This window comes from Pseudophryne corroboree, chromosome 3, assembly GCF_028390025.1.
Source record: "Pseudophryne corroboree isolate aPseCor3 chromosome 3, aPseCor3.hap2, whole genome shotgun sequence".
Taxonomy (NCBI): domain Eukaryota; kingdom Metazoa; phylum Chordata; class Amphibia; order Anura; family Myobatrachidae; genus Pseudophryne; species Pseudophryne corroboree.
Window position 1 is genome coordinate 523,833,075 of NC_086446.1, and position 13,429 is coordinate 523,846,503.

At 43.6% G+C, this 13,429-nt stretch overlaps 1 protein-coding gene across 3 annotated transcripts in view; it reads right to left on the bottom strand.

Annotated features, from left to right (window-relative positions):
- Positions 1–1,092: 1,092 nt before the first annotated feature.
- The window catches only part of PDE6G (phosphodiesterase 6G), a 127,499-nt gene continuing 115,162 nt past the window's right edge, over positions 1,093–13,429 (bottom strand). For all 3 annotated transcript variants that reach the window (XM_063961128.1, XM_063961131.1, XM_063961130.1), the window contains exons 2-4: positions 8,725–8,963; positions 6,227–6,267; positions 1,093–4,127 (exon numbers count right to left, since the gene is read on the bottom strand). In XM_063961128.1, coding sequence (XP_063817198.1) covers positions 4,051–4,127; positions 6,227–6,267; positions 8,725–8,870 — 264 coding nt within the window. In that variant the 5' untranslated portion in view covers positions 8,871–8,963 and the 3' untranslated portion in view covers positions 1,093–4,050. The remainder of the gene's footprint in view (positions 4,128–6,226; positions 6,268–8,724; positions 8,964–13,429) is intronic.

Below are 13,429 nucleotides of genomic sequence, written 5' to 3' on the forward strand. Positions count from 1 at the left end.
TAATTGGATGCCAGACTGTGAGCCATGATTGGCTAGTGACCGACACCAAGTTCAAATAATCCCTGCTGCAAATCGACTGTCCGCAAGCTGCGATCGTCTCGTGGTCAGCACCCGCTTGTCCTGCACTCTGCAAATACAATTTGAGGCAGTAGCCAGGTCTGCCTACAGGCATTCTCCACTTTGTGTGGTGGTACCACACTAGTTACGGCCCTATACTGTGTATATATAATAAAACTGTATGGGTTGTTTCTGTACATAGCAATTTTTTGGGGATAAATATACTTCTAGGGACTGTTCATGAACTATGGAGTTGAAAACAAAACGTTGACATTTTTGTCTGTCGGTACGGTCCGGCATCGCGCAAAAACTACTAGATGAATTTGGATTGCGTTTTCTCTATTGTATAGTTTAGTGACCTAGAAAGAAACTAAGGTATGAATGACCTCAATGTGACATCACGGAGAGGAGCAATAAAGGAAAAACTAGATGTTTGACACTTGGCAGATTGAAAGTTGCTGTGCTGATGTGGACCTTCACTCTGCCCAAGTTATGCAACAAAGTGACTGCTCTGCAGAGGAACCTAATTGAGGCAGAGTATGGCTTGCTCGTGAATTAGTAGCCCCAAAATGGCAAATTTTGTTTACAAAGATATTTTGTGATCGATTGTGTTCAATGTAAAATATACCTTCACACTATTAGAATGCGCTACTGTCTTTATAAAATAATTTCCACTGAGCAATAAACAGACATCTACGCCAGCACAGCCACGGACAAACGCTAGAGTGTGTGTATATAATATAATATACTGTATATAATATTCCTATTGCTGCAAACCGGTCCCTGTTGTTGCATGGAGGATCCTTTGATCATTTTCCAACAGTGCCTGTATGTACCTTGTCACAAAACTGCTTCATCATAAAGTTCAATATTATGCTGCCATTTTATTTTCTAATGTGCAACCAGATTGTATTTTAAGAAATGAACTACCTTGTAAATCTATCTAGTATGTTGTTTGATAGCAATGTAATATAATTTTATTTTTGTCCTTCTCTGTGGAAAAAACAAAAAATAGTAATTAATCAAGGAAGCACAGACATTTGTATCACTGTTTATTCATGGTCATACTCTTATTATCCACAGGATTTCTCCAACACGTGATCATTTATCTTATAAAACAGTTGTGTAGCAAGGATTAGATGAGCAGATTAAAAGTGATTTATACTCTGTTGGGAGAGATGAACATCAAGGACAGGGATATACAGGGATATTTACAAAGATTATATTGTTTTGTAGACAGGCAGAAAGAGATTCATATAACTGAAGACAAAGTAGGTTTTATAGTCAGGAAAATGTATATTACATTTACTGAGATCATGACAACAGCAGTTCATGAACATTTACTCATGTACTTCTGTGTGACACCTGTTGCACAGGCTGCATGTACTTTTACCCAATAGAAAAATATAGTGTAATGCTTGGTATAAACACTGGTTCATGGTTGTCTGAGAAATGTTGAGTTAAATAGCTTCTTTTAACTTTGCGGGATGCAGTCAGGTTACCGGCTGTTGGGATCTCAGCGTTCAGGAGACCGACACCAGAAACCCGACAACCATCGATAAACAGACAGCAGGAATCCCAACACCGGCCCGGTGTTCCCACTCTGTTGGTGGATCCACGCCTCCAACCGAGTGGGAATGGAACCTGTGGCGAGCGGACTCAACGCTGGGTTTCTGGCATATACGGGATGCTGCCGTCGGTATGTTGACAGCCGGCATTACGTCTGCCAGGATATTGCGTGTATCCCAACATAGCAACCGATCAATCGTTGGCGATAATCAAAAAGCTGTATGCTGCAAAATGTAGTGCTTAATTTTTTGTGGGGGTGAAAATGGTGATGTGACAAACTACAGTATGTATATAGTATATGTGTGTGTGTGTGTGTGTGTGTGTATATATTAGTGTATGTATATAAGAATTTCTACAAATAGTGGTGAATCAATATGTGTATTTTTCCCCCCCAATGAATAAACTCCTAATAACATAGTCATTGTGCAAGCTGTAAAAACACTGGCACGCACAGCTAACTGCAAGCTTGGGTACCCTGTGATTCTCTTGCTCTGTAGAACATAAGCTATACTGGTCACTGTGGCCAGCGGGCGGAAGGGCATGATGATGCTTGTAAATAGATTTTAGATTGCCTTCATCTGCTCTACTCCATGTCTTTTAAGGGCACCAACCGCCAAAAATAGTAAAGGTAAAAAAATGAAAGCATTAGCTGCTGTTCTACTTGGGCCTATGGTCTCCACCTGCAGCGGCTCCTATCCTTCTTGACGGGGGGAGCTGTCCACAGTGCTGCAGTCCGGACTGTGGTCTGCGTTCATTATTTTTTTTTGTGTGTTCAGTACACTGTAATCTTGCTATTAGATTGTAGCTGTATCAATTACACTATAGTTCTTTAATGGAGTATATCTATGAGACACAGACCACGGCAATCATCATCAGCTTGCAACATGTTCCAGGAGTTGAGTAGCTGCACGCTATCCCACTCCAAACCGGTATCTCTTTAGTGACCATCTTGGGATGTAATTCATGCTGACACTTACTGTACTGTGGATGTTTTGCTTGTGTCATATTCCACTTATTTACTGACATGCCACCCTCAAAACCCAGCTGGAAGGAGTTGGTCTTCTATTAATTGGGGCATGATCAAGACCAGAGATCAAAAGAAATAGGAGTTGAGCCAGTGTCCCAATGGTATGCAGTAAAACAGCATATGCCTTACCTTGTACTTGGCATAATTAAGTCATGAAATTAGTAACTACAGAACCCATATCTCCCAAAGCTGTCCAGAATTTATCAGGAAATTGTATTAAATGCAAACTGTGTTATGGTCACAGCACATTGGGGAGTTTGGCCAGAGCTTCTGAAGTGCTATGCCACCTGTATCCCAGTGCCCCTTGCCTATAAACACAGAGTATTCCAGAGGCAGCAGCTCCCCGTTTTGATATCCCCACTTGCCAAGGATTCATACATTACAACTTCTATCCCCTCAAATCCAGTCTCACTTAAATCAGGACAGATGGGATATATGAAAATCTATTCTAAACACATTTTAATATCAAATTCTATCTTTTTTCATTATTTACACTGCTTATTACAATTTTAAACTTTGATATTAACAAGCTCATCCCATAAAAATTGTGTCTTTTGGATCAAGTGTTTCAAGGATTTACTATTTGCCAAACTTACAGGTTTTTTACTTTAGCAAAAGGAAAATAAAGTAAGATAATATCAACAGGAGGAGCTTACTTTATGAGGGACGCAATCATGTTGCCGGCTGTCGGGATCCCAGCTGTCAGGATACCGATGCCGGAATCCCGACACCCGGTGAAATCCCGGCGGTCGGAATTCCCCACTTGGCTGGTGGTCCACGCCACCACCTGAGGAGGAATAGATTAGTGTGGCAACCGAAGGCTGGGATATCATACTGATTCCATTTATGATACATGTCTTAGAACTTGATGGGAATATGTAGAGTCCAGAGCATGTATAAGGGCATATAATTGTAGAGTACAGGTAAAATAAGAGCAGGTTTAAGACTGTATGACAAATGGGAGATAAAATATCTGTTTAAGCTGAGATAATATATTTTGTTACTAAACCACAATAGCAAAGCTAAGCAAAGTAGCAGACTGACCGCCTATCTGGCTTGAATAACTTGGTAAAAAAGTGTTGGCAAAAAGGGTACAGTGATCTGCGTTTGGATGACACAGTTAAAATAGTAATAATTACATGAATAGAGTAAAAAGCAAAATGTGTGGTTTAGAACATTAATATTTCTCTCAGGCTGATTGGAGTTTATTGCACATTAATGGGTACATGACTGTTATGGACGCTGAAGTTTGTGCCAAGGAAGAAAGCCAGCAGCTCAACACCAAGCACTCAGAAGCAGAGTTGGGTAACTTTTGTTTTGAGTCCTACACACACTACATCTCCCTGCATTGGCCAGGCAGGAGAAAAATAGGCTTCAGCATTGAAGGAACTGGGTCTCTAGATGATGCCGTATTGGGCCAGCTCGTGCAGCTCCAAGTGATTGAAGGCTTCCCAGGGGCAGATGACTGTGATGTCTGAAAAGAAAGCAAAATGATCAATGTTTGCTGCCCAGCTTCTGATATAAATCTGGCCATAGCTGGTACCTGAATAGCTGGTTCATGAGATCATCAGTGCATTTAATGTATATAATAAATCTCAAATCATATAACAAGCCAAATATTATTAAAAAAAGTAACGTGATATGCTTTACCGGAATTCGGTATGGCGGCGGTCTGAAGGCCGACTGCTGCATGCTGATAGAGTAGGTACGTATACTTACTTATGCAGCCTAACCCTAATCCTTCCAGGGGATGCCTAAACCTAACATTCCCCCCATGCGGCCTAACACTACTAATACATACAGTGGGCCGCATACTCTCTAACAGGATGTTGGGTGTCAAGATTCTGGCTTCGGCATTTCCACCTATATCGGAGTTCCGGTGCCAGCATTTTGACCGCATTTCGGGATTCTAGCGCTGGGATTCCAACTGCCAGCATCCCTATTGCATCCCAAAAAAAGAAAACTCACTATCTGAGCAGTCTATTATCACTTAATTCACAGTGTAATATAACCTACACTTTACTATGGTATTACTGATACAGCTGATCATTCATTTTTGGCTGTGCTTCTCTTGTTAGCAGTACTTATCAAAGTGCAGAGCCTGACATCCCAACAATTCCAGCAATACTGCTCTACTATACCCAAAACTGGAGTATCTTTATATTCGCATATTGTTGTTTTGACTGTTGCAGAATTTTTCTGGCTTTTATTTTATCTGCTCCTACTGCTGGTACTGGATCTGATGAGCAAATAAATCTCACATCAATAACATGCTTGCATTTTTTATTGTTTTTCATTTGTTCATCCTTTTCTATGCACAATTCTGATGTAGTTAAAGATGGATAACTGTGGCTGAAAAATTATTACACACGCTCAGGTGTTAAAGTGGGCGGGAACGAGGTGGAACTGAGTTCAACCACCTGCAATTGTAGGTGGAACTAGTTCCACCTCCTCAAAGGCCTTGCACAGTAATTCCATATCGTGTATAAGCAGTACCACAGTGTATCATGACATGAATAAAGGGCACTACTGAGTGACATAATGTGAATAAGAGACACTGCTGTGTGTCATAACGTGAATAAGCGCCACTACTATGTGGCGTAATATGAATCGGGGCAGTACTGTACATGCGGTGTAATGGGAATAAGACTGTGCTATACTGTATGGTTTAAATAGAATTGCGGGTACTATTGTGTGACTACTGTCCATTTATAAAGTATAAGAGGTAATGCACAAATGTATTGTTTGCAGGGGGATGCCAAATACCCTGGCTCCGCCTAATGGGCAGTGGGGGGGGGGGGGGGGGAGGTGGGGGGGGAATGAGTTCCACCACCTCTCCAGGACAACTTTAAGCGCTGCACGGGCTATAGTACCGTGTATGGTTTTTATATTTTTTGAATAGAGTCCATTATAGTGTAGTATACTGTTTAGTTGTCTATATACTTTGATATTTGTTCATGGCTGAGAGCAGTACAATTGTTAGCTTTCTTATATAGTTATTTTGGGTTCCAACTGATCCTGGTAAGTATTTCAACCTTGCCCCTAACCCACCTTCCTGCAGCCTAACTCTTACCATTCCCTCCCAAGGCCTAACCCCACCCTTCCATCACAGCCTAACCCTACACCCCTGTCCTTACTGCTGGGATCCACTGGGATTCTGACTGTCGGGATCCCGCTGTCAGTATTCTGACTGTTGGGATTATGACTGCATACCGTTATTGTGGTCCTTACAGTGTGTTATTGTGAGAATGTTGTCTATTTTTTTGCTCACTTTGATGACCATATTGAGAGAATTTTATCTTGCCACATTCCAGACTATTCTGAAACTCAATTAACGATCTTGGAATATGGTGCCTGCATGATTTCCACAGTGGTTTGCTTGTGTTGCAATGGTACTTTCCAAATAGGCTTGTCCTAGAGAAATTTCACCTTTTAAGCTGTTGAAATGTTACATAATATACAAAAAATGATAAAAAGTTTGTCTGTCCTAAATAAAAAATACACCAGAAAAATCTATGTTATTAAACATTTCCGGCAAGACGTAACATCTGTATAGGAGAATACTGTTATCACCTGTTCCTAGACCCTCCATTCCAGGGATGTCATCTCCAAATCTGGAAAATAAAGAGGATTGTATTTTAGAGAGAAATCTGTGTTCTGTATTGTAACATACTTTGGGGAATCTACAATTCTTTACCTGTCCATCAGTACAGTGGGGGAAGTAACTCCATTGTAGTAGATCTGACTGCTACGGGGCTATACTACATATACTCAGAAGAGGATGGGGTGGCTTTTTCAGTCCCTACTTCAAAATTTTGCTATGGGGCCCACTGATGACTCAAACCTTTAATTTTCTGTTCTAAGTAACAGAAGAGTGTTATGTGTACCTGTTTCTTCCATAGGTATTTCTTTAGTAAGGTTGACAAAAAGTCTATCAAGTCCAACCTTTCAAATTTTTTTAACTTAAAACAGTGCAGGGACCATTTTTTTGGGCTGAAATAATATTAATGACAATGCTAACCATCCACTTGGACCAGTGATAGCAGTTAATGATCACATGCTTGTCAGCACAGCACTAGCAGAGAAGCATACATGAATGGTCTTGCTAGGTCACACAACTCACAATACTGATCCTTCTCTTTTCTATACACAGGGGATCCAAGAAGGAGGGGAGTGGGTACTACATACCCTGTCCCTGCCCAGTTGGAAGGGCCTGGGTCAGCGATCGCTTCCCACCTGTAATATGTCTCTTCTCTGGCTGCATCGGTATAACAGCACAACTGTAGTGGTACATCTGGCCATGAGAGATGGGAGACTGCTGCCACTGCTCGAGGTATCAATGTGGCTGTGCTACTTTACAAAAGCAACTGCACTGGTAGAGAGGAGAAGTGTTACACGTGGGCCCCAGGAACCGCCCTTCCCCCTGGAGCCAATTTGTGGCACTACACATACTATTTTGTTCATTTTGTGGGAGGAAGGTGCATGTCCAATTCTCCCCAACTTGGTTAGGCCACACCAGTACTAGGACCCGTCGGAGCTCTCGACGACCCAGTTCTACATATGCCGGATTTCAGCTGGTAAATCCATGTAAATGTGGTAGGGTTTTGGGCCACATTTGCCTACTCGAGTCTCCAAGAATATCCTGGAGATGCCTCAATTTGGAGGATATTACAATCCTGCACACTCCTCCAGTGATATGGGTGAATATAAATAATGTGTATTTATCTCAATATATCATCGGCACCATGGTGGCATAGCAGTTAATATCGCTACCTCAAAGCATTGAGGTCATAATTGAGGTGGTATAGTAGTTAACATTACTGCCTCACAGCATTGAGATCATAAATTCAATTCCCAACTAAGGCAGTTTGTGTGGAGTTTGTACGTTTCCTGTGTTTGTCTGGGTATCCTTCAGTGCTCCAGTATCCTTCCACACTCCAAAAACATATCTGGTATATTAATTGGTTTCTGACAAAAAAATAAACCCTAGAGTGTGTATATGTCTCAGTGTGATAAGGGATATAGATTGTAAGTTCCATTAGGGCAGGGGCTGATATGAATGACTAAATATTCTATATAAAATGTTGCGTAATATGTCTATGTAAATAACCGTTACTAAATACAGATGTTTCCTCATACACCTAGCGTCTATAAGCTATATGGTGCCCGCTGCTCAGGTGTAGCATACCATCTTTTTTTTTAATACATTTTGGGCCTAATTCAGATCTGATTGCAGCAGCAAATTTGTTAGCTAGTGGGGAAAAACCATGTGCACTGCAGGTGGGGCAGATATAACACGCAGAGAGAGTTAGATTTGGGTTGGGTATTAAGTCCACAGAATACACAGGATAACATTGGGATATGATGAAGCGACAGCTGCTTTATTTTTACACTGCAAGTCAGATTTCAGTTTGAACACACCCCACCCAAATCTTAAGGGCCCTACACACTTGCCGATTTTTTGAAAGATATGAACGATCTCGTTCATAAATGAACGAGAACTCGTTCATATCTTTCAGTGTAGAGGCTCCAGCGCTGAACGATGCGCGTCCCCGCGCTCGTTCATCGCTGGTCCCCCGTCGGCTGTACATGCAGGCCAATATGGACGATCTCGTCCATATTTGCCTGCACTTCAATGCAGCCGGGTGACGGGGAGAGTGAAGAAACTTCACTCCCCCCGTCACTGTCCCCCCCCCCCCCCCGCCGCCGGGTCGCTCGTCGGCCGTATCTGCCGTCGGGCAGCTCGGCGGCGGGTCGGCCAGTGTGTAGGGCCCTTAACTTTCTCTGCACCTGGATCATAGCACTTCATATACAGATTTCAATCCATTCACACACAGATGTACAAATGTCACACATCAACTTGATCAGTGTAATCTAGCAAAGTAGTTTTGTTGCTTGTAGTTATTTTTTTAATGTGAATAAGACACACATTCTGAGCATGAAAGAGCCTGGAACTTGGCATGCTGAGAGGGGCTGTTTTGTGTGACTGAAGCCACAATGCATGAGGACATATCTGTATATACAAAGAACAATTTATTTGCACTACATAAGTGTCTGAAGAGGTCTCCTACCCTTGAACTCCTTTTTTCGGTGGTTTACTCTTGAACTGCCTTGTTTGCCGCTGCTTGAATTTGGGTGGTCCTTTCCTTGGGGTGGCTGGTCCCCCTGTCACACGGGTGGCAGATTTAATGTCAGGCTTTCCAGGCTCCAGGTTCATGTTGAGTTTGGAACCTCCCGGGCCCCAGCTGACTCACAGGCAAAGTGGTTAAAAGCCAGGTGATGCAGTAGAGTGGAAGGATTTGAGAACCACCTATTATGATAGATACAAAATATAGACAATTACTACAATTACAAAACAATTACTACAACTCTCAGCAGCTGCACAGTGAACTAGGATACTATAGTCAGCAGTGTCTGTTTGCTTAGGTAATCTGGAGTTATTGTTTTGTGCAGAATTTAGCCTGTTTCATTGTTTGATATTTGGGGAATTTGGGATGTCCTCCTCCCATATCATTATTTGTTTGTTTTAGCTTTATTGCCCACAAGTTGGTGTTGGGCAATGGGTGGGGTTTTAATCAGTGAACCTATACCTTACACATGTTAATGTTAGTTCATATTAGAGTATAGCAGGCTGATTAATCCAGGGTGAAGGACTCTAAGGGAGGAGGCTCAAAGGGAGCAGATATATAATTCTAATATCAAAGCCTGGACTTAGCCTGGACGAAAAACTAAAAGAAAACCTCAAACAACATATGAACTACTTATCAATATCAACTGCATATGCAAATTTATCACCCTCCAACTTTCACTCTGTGAACACTATGCAACCCACTTGCATAAATGAACATATGTAAGAACAAGTTTCAATACATAATCAGGATCACAAAGATCTTCTTTGGGACAACTGTGAGTTCATCTTCTCATCTACAAACACTTAAAAAATCTAACAGAATTCCCATTGCTTCTTAACCCTCTCGCAATCCTTTCATTTCTTACAGCCCAAAAACATTTCTGCACCCACTTTATCTACGCTTTTGACTCATTTCATACTAAATCTACACCCATTGAGCCTACACTGCTTTTCTCACCTGCATTTCTGCAATTCTTCTGCTCTGATTCCCTTACACAGTCTCCTCTCCTACTTCCACTTTCCCACAACCTATTTACCTACTTAACACTATGTCAAGGCTTTCTTAGACTCCCCACATCACTCAGTGTCTACCTAATAATGTATCTTTATCCTTCCACCCTAGTCTCCTACACCTCCTCCTCTGTCTCCCCTCCATCCCTCTGTTTCCTTCCCCCTCCTTTCCTGTTACCCCACATTCATTTACCTCAGCCCCATGGTCCTGCTACCCAATAACTCAGCCCTGCTCCCTCTCTCCCTTCACTGTCACCTCCCCATACCCCCATCCACATCACACTGACCTCCCTCCCTGCCCACCTCCTGCAGTTTCCCCTCCTAGCTCAGGCACCCGTACCATTACTACTCTCTCATCATCCCTGCCCTCAAAGTTAATCTCACCTCATCGCTACAGCAACCCTCATAATCTCATTCACATCTCTCCCACAAACTCATACTCCCTATCCTGTGCCCTCTGGAATGCCAGATCTGTGTGTAACAAACTAGTCCCCACTCATGACCTTTTCATTTCCAACTCCCTACACCTACTAGCCATTACTGAAACTTGGATTACGCCCTCTGACACTACTTCTCCTGCTGCTCTCTCTGCTGGGGGCCTCCCATTCACATGCACACCCCGACCTGGGGGTCGCCATGGGGGTGGTGTTGGGGTCCTTTTACCTTCTAGTTACTTCTACCAACTCATACCACCAGAACCATCCCTTACATTCCCTACATTTGAGGTCCATGCCATACGCCTCTTCCAACCAGTCCACCTTAGAGTAGCTGACATTTACCGCCCCCCTGGCACTGCTTCCAAATTCATCGACAACTTTGCTTCCTGGCTTCCTCACTTCCTCTCTTCTGACATTCCCTCCATTATCCTAGGCGATTTCAACAACCCTATTGACATCCCCACACAATACCCTGCCTCTAAACTCCTTAACCTCACCTCTTCACTTGGTCTCTCCCAGTGGACCTCCTCACCCTCCCATGTGAATGGGAGCTCACTGGATCTGGTCTTCACTCACCGCTGTGATATTTCTGATTTTTCTAACTCCCCATTTCCCCTCTCTGACCACCACCTGCTCTCCTTTAACCTATCTCTCTCGACTTCCCCATCTCTACCTCCTAAAGCTACCATCACTAAGCGTAACATTGAAGCTATTGACACCACATTCCTTTCCTCCCTGTTTGACTCACTTCTCTCTCCTATTCTCTCTCTCTCTCATGCCCTGAACAAGCCACTTCCACATACAATGCATCCCTTACTTCTGCTCTTGACTCTGTTGCTCCACCAACCACTATTCACCCTCGCAAATTAACACCTCAACCCTGGCACACCAAATGCACCAGATATCTGCAAAAAATGCTCACGTACTGCTGAGCGACACTGGAGGAAATCACGCTCTAAGGCAGACTTTCTCCATTTCAAACTTATGCTCTCATCCTTCAGTGCTGCCCTTTCTCTTGCTAAACAGTCATACTTCAAGAACCTCATCTCCTCCCAGTCTTCCAACCCCTGGCGCCTCTTTGCCACTCTCAACTCACTCCTCTGCCCACCTCCACCTCGTCTCCCTTCCTCACTCTCTGCTCTTGACTTTGACACTTAGTTCACAACCAAAATTGACTCCATACGTCAGAGCATCACATCACACCAGACCATCAGTAACCAGCTTTCTCCCATCCCTTACCAACCCTCCCCATCCCTTACCAACCCTCCCCATCCCTTGCACCTACTGTGACATCTTTCTCCCATGCATGGCCCTCATTTGTTCCTGTCCCCTTACCACCTCCCCACTTGACCCTATCCCCTCCCGCCTCCTCCGCTACCTCTCTCCTTCTGCTTGTTCCCATCTTTCCCACCTTCTCAATCTATCCCTCTCATCAGGCACTGTCCCCTCTCTGCCTTCAAGCATGCACTCATCTCTCCTATTCTTAAAAAACCTACACTTGATCCAAACACTCTCTCCAACTACTTACCCATCTCTCTCCTCCCTTTTGCCTCCAAACTCCTTGAGCGTATTGTCTACAACCGCCTTACTTCCTTTCTTTCCTCACACTCACTGCTTGACCCATTCCAGTCTGGCTTCCGTCCTCTCCACTCCACTGAAACTGCCCTTACAAAAGTATGCAATGACCTCCATGCTGCTAAATCTAAGGGACACTATACTTATTCTACTTGATCTCTCTGCTGCTTTTGACACTGTGGACCATCCTCTCCTACTGCAAATTCTTCACTCCATTGGTCTGCGTGACACTGCCCTCTCTGTCTCCTCTCATGACTCCACCTCCCCCTCACTTCCACTAACTGTAGGGGTACCCCAAGGTTCTGTCCTTGGTCCTCTTCTCTTCTCTCTCTATACGTTCTCACTAGGTAAGCTCATTAGTTCTCTTGGTTTCCAATATCATCTCTATGCTGATGACACCCAAATCTATCTTTCCTCTCCAGACCTCTCCCCTGCTCTCCTCACTCGTATCTCCAACTGTCTTTCTGCTACCTCTTCCTGGATGTCCCAGCGCTTTCTTAAACTTAACATGTCTAAGACCGAGCTGATCATCTTCCCTCCCTCCCGCATAACCTCACCTCCTACAATCTCATTATCTGTTGCTGGCACTACTATCTCCTCTAGCCCCCAAGTGCGCTGTCTTGGAGTAATCCTTGACACCTCCCTCTCCTTCAAACCACACATTCAGCACCTCTCACAAACCTGCCATTTTCATCTAAAAAATATTTCCAGGATCAGACCCTTTCTGACCCAGGATGCTACTAAGACTCGTATCAACTCACTGGTCATTTCCAGACTGGACTACTGTAATCTGCTCCTGATTGGCATTCCTGACAGATACCTCTCTCCACTCCAATCTATCCTCAATACTGCTGCCCGGCTCATCTTCCTCACCAAACGCACTACGTCTACCTCTCCTCTCTTACTAGACCTTCACTGGCTCCCCTTCCCTTTCAGAATCCATTTCAAGCTTCTCACACTCGCTTACAAAGCCCTCACCCACTCCTCTCCCATCTACATCTCTGACCTTATCTCCTTTTTCACTCCCACCCGTCCTCTTCACTCTGCTAATGCACGCCGACTCTCCTGCCTACGGATTACTTTCTCCCACTCCTACCTCTAAGATTTTTCACGTGCTGCACCACTTCTCTGGAATTCCCTACCTCTCCCTCTCAGACTCTCCACCTCTATACAAAACTTCAAACGGGCTCTCAAGACCCATTTCTTCCCCAAACCCAGCCAAATCTCATCCTAACCCTCTGTTCTACGTTCTCTATGTACCCCATCTGTGTCACCCCTCTCTGTCTACCCCTCCCCTTTAGAATGTAAGCTCTCACGAGCAGGGCCCTCTTCCCTCATGTGCTTATCCTTTCTTACTTTAATAATCTTCAACTGCACCAAATCCATCAGTCTTCTGCCACCTGATACTTATTCCAGTGTCATCTGCTGATGTAACTATGTTTATTTACCCTGTACTTGTCCTATACTGTCATCAACTGTAAGTTGCTGTTTTCCTGTTTGATTATTTGTTTATGTACTCTGTAATTGGGTGCTGCGGAACCCTTGTGGCGCCATATAAATAAAGGATGATAATAATAATAATAGAGAAGTTGACATTTAAGGTCAAATTTGCTTCCTGGATTA